The sequence below is a fragment of the Pangasianodon hypophthalmus genome, chromosome 22, assembly GCF_027358585.1.
Source record: "Pangasianodon hypophthalmus isolate fPanHyp1 chromosome 22, fPanHyp1.pri, whole genome shotgun sequence".
Taxonomy (NCBI): Eukaryota; Metazoa; Chordata; class Actinopteri; order Siluriformes; family Pangasiidae; genus Pangasianodon; species Pangasianodon hypophthalmus.
Genome location: NC_069731.1, coordinates 12,385,131 through 12,398,259, shown reverse-complemented (window position 1 = coordinate 12,398,259; position 13,129 = coordinate 12,385,131). Strand labels below are relative to the sequence as shown.

The following is a 13,129-nucleotide window of genomic DNA, read 5'->3' as shown; positions in this document are numbered from 1 at the left end:
CCAATCCCCAGATAAACCCTTAAGACTGGCTGCTTTGTGCTGCAAACTGTGCAGGCAGTGATATGGACTCGGGCCTGTAACAGTTTTCCCCACTAGTGATGCTAGGCTTATGCGATACTGTGTGTTCCTTGATTGAGATTTTCCATTTTAAAATATTGAGATAAACAATGTAATCGCCCAGAACTGGTAGCCCAAAAAAAAATAAAAAAGACAGGAAAACAAACCCAATTTCTGGTTTAAGAGAAGAATAGGGCGGTGGAATAATATTACCTGCTGTGCAGGCAGGAAATGTGGCAATCGCAAAAACTCAGCTGGATGATGAATTCTTAAGTGATTCTGCACTAATGTGCAGTGAACAGTTATAAGAAAACATTTTATCATCCTTTTACAAATCTGTTTTCTAATCTTCAGGTGGCTGACATTGTCTCTGCTCAGTGTTGCATAGGAGAACATGCATCAATGGTCGAAGAGAAAATAAATAAAACAGTGTTTATCACCTTCTAAATATCATAACCATGAACATTATTTGTAAAGAGTTACATTTGACACCTCATCTATTTAATTCTATTTAAGCTTTTTGTGTCAAAATATTTTTCCACACTTCCCAAAGAGCCAAAAGAACCATTTTTCGGCTACAATTTTTCACGTGGCATCCCGAATAAATATTGCTAACAGATGTCAAATATACAATAATGTTAGCCAAGTCAAACATACACTGATATAATTTTATATTAAAGAACTCAAAACACTCTTTGCAGAAATCGAGCCACGCAAGTCGAGCGCACGTGAGATCAGCTAAAGGGGCGGGGCTTTCAGGAAGTGTCTGTTAATATGAGAGAGCTCGAACACCCCCACAGATCATTCCAGATTCACGTGTCATTTGGCTCATCTGCTGGTTTACTTGGGAGAAAGAGACTGCTCTTTTTGGCACATTTTTGTGTGATATCTCATTCTCAGAGAGCTCCAGGGTCAGATTACAGAAGTTATGCACTTTTCTTACATTAAGACACCATGGATTAGCGACTATTTATACGCGGTTGCCATGTTTGTACTTGCAGAACACTGAAGCTGACTACAACCTACTAGTGCTTTATCACTATTTCACATGGTTAACACTGAGCTAGCATCACAACATTTCAGTGGTATGTCCATCTAAGCATCCTCACCTAAAACAGCCACTGGGGGTGACATGTTTTTGAAATTAAAAATATGTATATCTCTTTTAAAATATACAACAAAAAAAAGAAAAAATCTGCCTTTTGGCCCACTTACTCAAATTTAAGATCATTTGCATAATAGTCAAAACATACTTTTGTCATAACACATTTTGGTAAACAGTATGGCCGCGTCACACCAATCAATTCTAGAGCGATTCCTCAAAGCCTAGAGGGAGCATATCCAAAGTCATCGTAACTATCGGTTGTGTGTGTTCTCCTCACGCAATGCCTTTTGTCCCAAATCAGACATTTCAGCATTTGGTTTATATCTTTCGTCTCTTGCCTGGTTGAGATCCACCAGAGAATGCTTAAGCCCCAGGAGCTCTCTCATTAAACATGACGGTGTTTGCACTCAACACGGTTCTCACGAAGATTAGAGTACTGCCACACATGACTTTGGAGTTGCTCATCTTCATTAGCGCAGGCATACAAACCCTTACGTCTTGCGGTCAGTAGGAAGCAAGCCACAGTGCTACACCTTAGATTCACACTGTAATGGAAAACAAACCACAGGCTTCCAAAATTTCCTGAAAGAAAAGACAAAGAACTGACAAAGTTCGAATAGTATTTTATGAATCTATTAGCCAGTTGGAAAACAAGTACTTGATGACTCAACGATTTGTGCCTATTGATACTTTCCACTTCAATCTGCTCCAAACTCACAAGTAAGGAGGCACCAGTACCATGATGGCAGCCAACCTGAGAGTACCAGCCATGCAGAGCATTATCAGCAAGCATGGTCATTAAAATGAATAATGTTTGTACCATTTATACCTCAATTTGTGAGAGAGGCAAGCGGGAAGGAAGTGTGCTTGTCTCAGTGCGTGCAGAACTGAAGTGCTCTCACACCCGAAAGCTTCTATACACGCTCATTTCACTATCTAATGTTTGCATATACCTTTGTGTGTGCACAATTCACAGCACCTTGGCGAATTTTTAATGATCATGCTCACTGATACTATGCTCACTGTTGCTATCGGGGCATTTTTTACACCTATAAGTACGAGTAAATAAGCACAGTCTCACATCAATACCTGATACCAGTATCAGTATCAATGCATCCCTTGTCACGAGTATACAATAACCTTCCTCAGCGTCGTTCCAGTGGCATTTACACCTGTATACATTTTGGAACAAGACAAGGAGTGCAATGATGCGTGATCTCACACAATTCCAAATCCTCCATATTAAGCAGCACTATTTCTTACATGCCACATCATTTGCCATCATCATGGTCGTTTGGTAGCTCCAACCAGCGGCCAGGTCATGTCTTCTTTTCACGTGTAGCGCAGCAAGTGACATGATTTCCAAGTTGTTGGCCATTATATAAACAGCCTACTGAACCTACTTGTCTGCTGCGTAACTCTGAATGAAAAACTAACAGCCTGGATACATACTCTGCTTGTCCCAACTGCAAGAGGCTAGCGATTTGTCCACCTAGTTATAGCTAGATAGCCAGTACAATTAGATACCAAGGTAGAACTGACTGAATGGTTGTTATGGTTACAGTATGAGCAACACATGTGCTGATTTTTTTTTTTTTTTACTACAACACATCCCTGCCCAACGGCCTTCACCAACCCATGTCACACAATAATAATACCATTTAGTCTGAGAAATCCTTATAATCATCAGATTCTATCAACCAACCATCGAGCCATGCATTGTAGACCAGACAAACACTCAAATACGTACGTGTTCAACTTCTCCCTTCCTCACCTTATGGGCCACCTTTACTGTTTGCATATTTGGGTCCTAAATAACATTTGGGTTGTTTGTATTACAGTGATAATGTGATTGTCTGTGTGAAGTGACGTTTGCTTTCGAAAGACAGAACATAAATTAAATGAATGGCTCCATACTGACATACAGTGGACATACAGTTGGAAAAAAGCTGAAAAGTTTCAATCTTTCAATCCATATGCAGTCTAAGAAAGCAGTTTTTGGGTAGCAGGACAAAGGTGGTTTGTTGAACGGTAGAGAGGTCACAAATCCCAGGTTTAGTAATAGATCAAACCAGTAAATAGAGAGAGATGTTATCTTTCCCAGGAAACGTAAGCTAATGTGACTGTTTACAGTGTACACATCTGGAAACAAACGGCAGTTAGAAAGTTAAAGATAGACCTTCATGAACTTTCACATGGTACTATTACAGTATAAAGAGTAGCTATCAAAACAAACCTAATGATTAACTCTTCACTGATTTTTTTTTTTTTTTTTTTTTTTAAAACAGGCTCCTAAAAATCTTCTTCTGCTAATGAGAATTGAATTAACATGTCTTTTATCACAAGAGACTTGGAAAACCAACAAAAATTGAAACTTCTTACTGAAGCACTACTATAAGAACCTTGTGACGAATTTCACAATCACCACTGTTTCAATGTTTAAGCAAATGTTCAGGCAACTTACAAAAAAATTAATCCAATCACCTGTGCATTTATTTAACAAAAATAACCAACTATTCAAACATTAGGCGCATCATTTAAAAATGCGTACTGTAATATTTTAGCTAGTTATTGAGTTTTTTCCCCCCAATTTTCCCACCTATAGGACAAATGTTTATTAAAATGTTTACATTATTCATTGGCATAATAACTCGGATAAATTGTTTTTGTATTAAAACTCACAGACCCCTTGGCTACGCTTCACAAGTATCCAGAAAACCATGGCACTAGGATACTGCTTGAAAAATTCAGATTGTAATTTCAAATCTTTCCTTTCCACCAGCCTAACACCTTCCTGTACATACCCAGACCCCTCCAAAAAGTGCACTAAAGGGGCAACAGAGTGCACAAACCAGTAAATCCTGTTAAATAACCCGAGTACCAGGTAGACACACCCACCAGTCTCAAGGAACATGTCTGTTCAAAAACAACCCCTGGGGGAGATTTTAACAGCCCCGCTTTTACACAAACACTCCCTGAGCGGTCACGTCTGAAAGCCGGACAAGTCCTTCACTGTATGCACTGCTGGGTTAGTTGGGATTGTGTGTGTGTGTGTGTGTGTGTGTGTATGTGTAGGTGTAGATGCATGACTCACCTATTTGTTTAAGCATGAATTTGACAATGCTTTACACTTTATGGGAAATCTACAGGCATTACATGGGCATTAGGGGTATCCTGGGATTGGGGGATTCCTCAAACTGGCAGTGATGGAGTCAAAAGCAATAATACCACTAGTGTGTTATGTCAAAGACAGAGCTGATGTAGTATATGTATCAGTCACATGACTACTGTTTAATTCATACACAAGCTCTCTTGCTCATTAAAAGACATGGCACTGAGATGCATGACGCCAAAGCGAGGTGACAAGGGGGAAATCCGCATCACCAGCTTGAACAGGATTAATAATACGTGGTGCAGATACTTCCTAAGAGTGTGTAGCACTATAAATACACATGCTACACTGCTTTGCACTGCTGGAAGGAGGTCATTTTAAAGCTCTGGCAGAATACATAGCTGAATAGATGAGGACCTATGCAACATGGCACGCGCTGAGGAGCTGCGAGCAAAAATACTCCTTCACATGAGCCCCATTAAAGACAGACAACAACTCCATTATACAGGCTCAGGGTTCAAATGCTTACCTTCATCTTCGAGATCGAGTTTCTCCAGCATGCCTTCAGACAAACCGCGAACCTGTGGAGGAAAAAAAGAAGGAGGACGGAGTGAAGAAACGGCTGTAGTGCACGCGGCGCGCCTGTCACTCGTCTCCCCGCCGCCAGACGAACCCGCCTTCGCTTACAAGAAAACGAGCAAACACTCGGTTATTTCTGCATTTTCTCACGCGTTTTGTTCAGTCCCCTACACAGACACTTCTCAGCTTGTCCTAGACTCGACTCGCTCTGCTCGTGCGTGCACTCGTGTGTTCCAAGTGAATTATCATCACAGACACCCCCCTCCCCCCCCCCTTTAGCCGGATTAAAATGGACTATTCCAGTTTGCTGCAGTAGTTGGAATGAACTATTGGCTTGTTCGTGGGTGGGTCAAATTATCCCAGCTTTCTCTATTTCTTATATACCAATTTAGCTGTTAAAAGGCGAGTCATGGTAATGAATTGGTCAGAATTTATACTTATTTTGGACAGATAGTTTGCAGTGTCACTATTTAAAAATCTACTGAATCAGAAATGGCTGTAAATAGTTTTTACCTGCTGGGAGTTACCATAAACTTAGCATTTATGTTAGCATACTAATTCACTAGTTTCCACACACAACTCACAGAAATAGAGATAGATATGAAATACCTGATGTATCTTTGGGGTTGCCAATCAAATATATCTTTTGTAAGTATATTTTGTAATATATTACAAAGTTACCAAAGCAGTAGATAAAGGTGGAGTTTGTAATGTTTGAAAGTGTTTCTGGACCTACCCTTCTGAAAACTCCAGCTTAGTCTGAACAGCTATGAGCTTCCAAAACACAGCTTCCAGTTCTCTTCCAGCTTCATCATTACTTCAATAAATTACTCAATAAATGTTTTCTAAGGAGGGCATGGTGGCTTAGTGGTTAGCACATCTGCCTCGCACCTCCAGGGTCGAGGGCTCGATTCACACCTCCGCCCTGTGTGCATGGAGATGCATGTTCTCCCCATGCTTCAGCGGTATTCTCTGGTTTCCTCCCCCTGTCCAAAGATGTGTTGTAGGCTGACAGGCATGTCTAAAATTTTCCGCAGTGTGTGTGATTGTGCCCTGCAATGGGTTTTCAGGGTGTCCCCTGAGTCCCCTGGGATAGGCTCCAGGCTCCCCATGACCCTGTGTAGGATAAGTGGTAGGGAAGATTGATGGATGTTTTCTAATTGCTCTACTGTTGTGTTATTTTCTTTTTCATTAGAGGTAATTCAGAAATTGTTTCCTTTCTACCAGCTCGCAAGGATGGTCTACCAGTTTGATGAACTCATCTCTTCTGGGAACTGGTAGCTGATCAGACCTAGATGGATTTTTCAGCAGGGTACAATACTCACAGAATAAATAAGAAAAACCAAGTTCAAAGATACCTTGATTTGCAATATAGCCATTTAACGGATCTGGCTAGTTTCTTCATTTAAGGTAAATTTAGCTCGCACAGGAGTGGAAGTGGCTCTCAAATGGCAAAAGTAGTCTTTAAGCAAGGGGAAAGAGGAAGGCGCATATCTGTTTTCAGTGAAATTGAAATTCGTGTCTCTGGCGGCAAAGAGCTCTTAAATTAAAAACTACTCCTTTGAATGTTTTATGAGTTTGTCTCTGTGTGTATGTTGATGAACTATGGTAGTCTCAGAAATTATTTTGATCACATAAATCATTCATTTGTCACAGTCTTTAACATCAAACATTCAACAATGTGGCATTTATATACTGCAACACAACATTAATAAAGTATTTTGCTCATAATGGGCCTTAATCAGGCTTCCAAAATGTTGACAGAAATGCTCAGGACAAACTCTAACTGGAATGCAGTAACATGTTTAATATACACATAAATTAAATTTTGTTTACTCTATGTACTGTAGTGTGTCTCTTATCTAAATGAAGAGACTAGCTCTTATTACCCAAGTTGCTAAAAGGAGAACATCAAAGAGTCCTGGAAAGCTGTGCTCAAGTGTAAGCAGGCCTATTTTTACTTCAGATGAAGTCTACTTGAAGTAAAAAAGTAGGCTAGTTAAAAAGTACTTCAGTGTATTATTCTACAGGGTGTCCCAAAAGTCTCCATACATAAGGGAAATTAACACTATTTAGAAAGCCTCCTCTACATGTTTGCCATTTCTTTGTAAACACACACGGCGTCGTCTCTCCCACTCATGATGAGCTCATGCTAACACATCTGGTGTTATGTGTGTAATTACATCAGCATCGCAACCTTGCGACAGCTTCCCGGTCCAGTCATGAGAATCATTTCAATATGTTCTGCTTTTGTCAAAGGCATTCTTAAAGGCTATCTGAAAAAAATATCTAATATAAACTAAGCATAAAAAAATTTTGGAAGACATTTGGCTAAAAAGTGTTAATTTCTCCTATGTATGGAGACTTTGGGACACCCCGTATATCCCCATATCGGCTGTAATTCTGGGTAGAAAGGCTGGGGAGGTGGTTAAACTTAGACAGAGAGCATGGAAGGCAGAGATAGGCATATATACAAAGGAAGGAGGATGTTGAGCTTTTGGCCTGGTCTTTCTCCAGAGCTTCACGTTTATTATATCTCTGTTATCTGTCACGTGCTCGGTGGCCAACTTTGTAGTAGTTGCTGTTATTTTCTGTGTTTACTGAAAGACTAAAAACTAGACTTAAAAAGTTACATTTATATAATAACTTACTTTTTAGCACAAGTTAAAAAAAAATTATATATCTACATATCTGAATTTAAACCTGGCCAGTGGAAATTCTGGCCAAAGTATGGTGCTAGTGAGGATCTGTAACTTTGAACTAGTGTAAGCTCAGTTCCCATATGCATTCAGCTCTTCCCAGCTCTGGGACAAGAAAGTATGTTTTACATACACACTAGTCATTCAACAAACTTGTCATATCAAATCCGCTAACCACAGCGCCATGACAAATGTGGGGTCTATCCTTTTCAAGGCTATGTATAGCCAAGTACTATCGGGCTCTGCTTAATTCCACAGGGAATTATACATATTACAGTTGACAGCCAAATCTTAAGCAAAACTCTGAGAAGCCAAAAACTCAAAAACTGATTTTCTGTAAATATTGCATTTAGTTCTTTCCTATTTGCAGTGTATTCACCTCCGTGCTGAATGTATGTACTCCAAAGAGTCTAGCCGTGACATAAACACAGGAACATTATACTCATTTTATATTTATGTATAATGCAAAGTCTCAAATATTGTGTATTATGTAAAATACATTGGCCATTTTTTTTTTTTTTGGTAATTATTGTACTTACCTCCCTGTTGGACTGGAAATTAGACAGCTTTATGTTGAGCTCTAATGAACAGTGACACTGTTTTAGATAAAAATGCATAAAGTAATTTATCTTTGAATGAGTTTGTCACACATTAATATAAATCTTTTGACTAATGAGCTTTACTGACTCATTTATTTTGTGCTTGCAGGTGAAAATTGATTGGTTGTTTTGGTAAAATTATGTATAATAATAGTTGTAAACATATACTGTAAAACATGATATTGTTTTTTTTTTTATACCATCTCATCCTAAGCTGTAATTTTATGCCAGTGTGCTCTCGGGTTGTAAAAACTTAACAGTCAATTTTTCCCAGCACAGGAAATTCATCAGGATAGAGGAGTTTATGCTTTCTGGTTTCTCTGTAAAATGACGGGCTTTTTTTTTTTTTTTTTTTTTCGGAGAGAGAGCGCTTGAGAGAGAGAGAGGCTGGTGATCGAATGAGGGGGCATCTGGGAGGTGATGTTAAAAAAAATGGAAAAAAAACCCCAAGATACATCATATCAGACCTTTTTCCATCTTTAATGTGATACAGCATTAAATCAAATTTAAATGTTTTAGGGGGAAAAGCTTTATTAATTTTTCTTTATTATTTATTTTATTTACTATTATTCTTTATTATTTATTTTTATATTATTACTTTAATTACAAAAAATAAAACCTTTTTATAATGGGGCATATGACTGTGTTCAGAATTAGCCAATCACATCCAAACTCATGTTCAATATACAGCTGTCATCAGTGAAGTGATTCTGATTAACCCCAAATAAAGATCAGCTGTTTCTGTAGGATTTTCATCTCCTTGGTTTCATCTGATTGCTGAAGTCATGGTCCGGAAAGAGCTTACAAAGCCTGTACAGGCTCTCACTGTTGAATGGTATCGATCAGGAGAGGGGTCTAAAGGACTTTCCAAAACATGAAATGTACCATGAAACACCATGAAGGCCATCAACAAGTGGAGAAAATGGGGAACAATAGTGGAAGAACAGGACGTCCCTCCAAAATTGACAAAAGAACAAGAAAAAAAACTTATCATTAAAGGAGCTGCAGGAATATCTGGCAAGTACTAGTCACTTCCTGCATGTGACAACAATCTCTCAGATTCTTCACATGTTTGGGCTATGGGGTAGGGTGGTTAGACGGAGCCCTTTCTCCCAGAAAAAAAAAAAAAAAAACATCCAAGCCCACCTAAATTTTGCCAAAACCATGTGGTTTGATGACACCAAGGTACAATGTTGTGGGAATAACTCTGAAAGATACACCGATCAGCCATAACATTATGACCACCTGCCTAATATTGTGTTGGTCCCCCTTTTGCTGCCAAAACAGCCCTGACCCATCGAGGCATGGACTCCACTAGATCCCTGAAAGTGTGCTGTAGTATCTGACACAAAGACGTTAACAGCAGATCCTTTAAGTCCTGTAAGTTGTGAGGTGGGGCCTCTATGGATCAGACTTGATGACCAGCACACCCCACCCCACAGATGTTCAATTGCATTGAGATCTGGGGAATTTGGAGGCCAAGTCAACACCTTGAACTCTTTGTCATGTTCCTCGAACTATTCCTGAACAATTTTTACAGTGTGGCAGGGAGCATTATCCTACTGAAAGAGGTAACTTCCATTAGGGAATACCATTGCCATGTAGGGGTGTACCTGGTCTGCAACAATGTTTAGGTAGGTGGTATGTGTCAAAATAGCATCCACATGAATGCCAGGACCCAAAGTTTCCCAGCAGAATATTGCCCAGAGCATCACACTGCCTCCGCCACTTGCGTTAATATATCTCAACCCTTGACAGGTGCTATTGTAAGGAGATAATCAATATTATTCACTTCACCTGTCACTGGTCATAATGTTATGGCTGATCGGTGTATGTTTGGTGCAAAAACAAGACAGCTTATCAATCAAAGAACACCATACCTACAGTGAAGCCTGGTGGTGGCGGCATCATGCTATGGGGCTGTTTCTCTTAGGCTGGGACTGGGGCTCTAGTAAAGATAGAGGGAATTATGGAAACCTTCAAACACCAATCTATTTTGGCACAAAACCTCCAGGCCTCTGTTAGACAGCTGAAGATGAAGAAAGATTTCAGCTTCCAGCATGGTAATTACCCAAATTACAAATGGCTTCAGAAGAAGATGATCAACATTTTGGAATGGCCCAGTCAAAACCCAAACCTAAATCCTATCGAAAACCTGTGAAGTGGGTTGAAAAGTGCTTTGCACAGGAAATCTCTTTGCAGTTTAATAGCTCTGGAGCATTTTTGCAAGGAAATGTGGAATAAAATTGCCTAATCAAGTTGTGCTAAATTGGTAGACCCTTACCCAAAAAGACTTCAACAAAGTAGTAGTAAAGTAGTGTACAAACTTATGTAACCAGGTTATTGTATGTTTTTTCTTTTTCTTTTTTTCCCTAAAATGTTTCTGTTTTCACCTAAATTGTGTTGGTTGCTATATCACATTAAAGGTGGAAAAATATTGGACATGATTTATCTTGGTTTCATTTATTATTTTTTTTTACATCACAAAAACCTGCACTTTTAACAGGGGTGTTTAGACTTTTTATATCCTTATTATATAAGTGATAATGTAACTAAAATGGATTTTAAAAAGTCATTCTTCATTAAGTCATAAAACACTTTGGGATGTGCTGTTATAGGAAAATAATCAACTTTAGGGGTGTAATGGCATCACACCAACCCACTGTAGATTATTTTCCTATAACAACATGCCGGGTCCTTAGATGAGAATTTTTCTCCTGTGCAGTAACTATGAAATTCTCTCTAGCTTAATCTTAATGAATCAATTTCATAATGTTATGCCTAAATCTGACCCAGAGCTGTGTTAGCCAAGTGGATGACATCTCCTGAGAGCAGACCTGAATCCCTGCTTAAATTGTCAAGCAGGAGGAATGAACAACAGCATCCCACATGGTGTCTTCTATATTGATTTTGGCCCGAGAATGTGATAAATGATCAAAGGCCTGAGCCTTAAGAAACACACTGGATCCACCAGCAGTGCAGAAGTGTAGCAGATAAGATACTGCAGCTATTTCAACACAGATTTCTTTTGATAACCAGAAGCAAAACAAAATACCTTGAATTAACAGATACATGTTTGTAAAAGGGGTGTGATGGCATATAAGCATGGGTGGAAAAAGTACAGAAAATTCTAGGCTATTTAATGCAGATATGTGTATTGTGTCAAAATTGTATTTAAGCAAAAGGTAAAATGTGGGCATAGTTAAATGTACCAAATTATGTTGTTTTTTTCCTCCACTAACTCAGTTTATACAGTCTATTGAAAGTTCCCATGAACAGCTTCCAAATGCAAATTCAACACTTGGAATCAACTCCAGACCTTTTGTTTCCTTGATTTGTCATGAAATATTGAGGAAACAGGCCACACCAAGCCATGAAACTGCTTATCAGTCAATCGTCCAATTACTTGTCCAATTACTGCCTGTGAGAATGGAGGGACAACGTAAAGAACTGGCTGTAATTTCTAAATCGTTAATGCAATGCTTTTGTTATTAAACCCCATGAATTAAAGCTGAAAGTCTACACTTCAATCCCATCTTGATTGCTTCATTTCAAATCCATTGTGGTGGTGTATAGAGGCAAAAATTCAAAAATTGTGTCACTGTCCAAATACCTACAGACCTGACTTCCCTTAATTCCTTTAACAAATCCATTTCAAAATATTCTAGCAGTTTTAAATGAAATGGTTTATACTGGCACTGCTGGTGGTCTAATACATTGTTTATCATTACATCTTTGTATATGTGAAGTAGTATGAGAGGCCATGACGTACTGAAAATGTGATATTGGGTTGTTTGGTTATTTGCATACTGTTTCACACTTTTATCCATCATTTCATTACATTATTGAATTATTGACTGAAGCAATGACCCTTCCTTTTAACAATCTGTTCATGCAGCTACCATCTCTAAAGGGCAAGCAAAGACAAACAGCAAGAACAGGTTGCATTAATGCATGCCATGCTGATCTGAGGTGTATTTTCTTAAGTGTCCCCAGCACTGCATAATGAAAGATTCTCATTATATACAGTCAGGTCCATAAATATTGGGACATCGACACAATTCTAACATTTTTGGCTCTATACACCACCACAATGGATTTCAAATGAAACGAACAAGATGTTCTTTAACTGCAGACTGTCAGCTTTAATTTGAGGGTATTTACATCCAAATCAGGTGAACGGTGTAGGAATTACAACAGTTTGCATATGTGCCTCCCACTTGTTAAGGGACCAAAAGTAATGGGACAGAATAATAATCATAAATCAAACTTTCACTTTTTAATACTTGGTTGCAAATCCTTTGCAGTCAATTATAGCCCGAAGTCTGGAACGCATAGACATCACCAGACGCTGGGTTTCATCCCTGGTGATGCTCTGCCAGGCCTCTACTGCAACTGTCTTCAGTTCCTGCTTGTTCATGGGGAATTTTCCCTTCAGTTTTGTCTTCAGCAATTGAAATGCATGCTCAATCAGATTCAGGTCAGGTGATTGACTTGGCCATTGCATAACAGTCCACTTCTTTCCCTTCAAAAACTCTTTGGTTGCTTTTGCAGTATGCTTTGGGTCATTGTCCATCTGCACTGTGAAGCGCCGTCCAATGAGTTCTGAAGCATTTGGCTGAATATGAGCAGATAATATTGCCCGAAACACTTCAGAATTCATCCTGCTGCTTTTGTCAGCAGTCACATCATCAATAAATACAAGAGAACCAGTTCCATTGGCAGCCATACATGCCCACACCATGACACTACCACCACCATGCTTCACTGATGAGGTGGTATGCTTAGGATCATGAGCAGTTCCGTTCCTTCTCCATACTCTTCTCTTCCCATCACATCTGTCCATACGATGTTGTTCCAGAACTGTGAAGGCTTTTTTAGATGTTGTTTGGCAAACTCTAATCTGGTCTTCCTGTTTTTGAGGCTCACCAATGGTTTACATCTTGTGGTGAACCCTCAGTATTCACTCTGGTGAAGT

The 13,129-nt window shown here is 39.1% G+C and overlaps 1 protein-coding gene across 6 annotated transcripts in view; it reads right to left on the bottom strand.

The window, feature by feature from the left end:
* prkag2a (protein kinase, AMP-activated, gamma 2 non-catalytic subunit a) overlaps positions 1–13,129 on the bottom strand; it is a 94,919-nt gene that overhangs the window by 27,465 nt on the left and 54,325 nt on the right. For 4 of the 6 annotated variants that reach the window (XR_003404147.3, XM_026937798.3, XM_026937799.3 and 1 more), the window contains one exon: positions 4,804–4,855. Coding sequence is in view for 5 of the 6 variants with exons in the window: in XM_026937798.3 (XP_026793599.1) it covers positions 4,804–4,855 (52 nt within the window). In the remaining variant the exon portion in view is untranslated. Of the gene's footprint in view, positions 1–4,803; positions 4,856–5,003; positions 5,100–5,589; positions 5,783–13,129 lie in introns of those variants that run through there. The other 2 variants (XM_034297816.2, XM_053227866.1) reach the window with 2 other exon arrangements.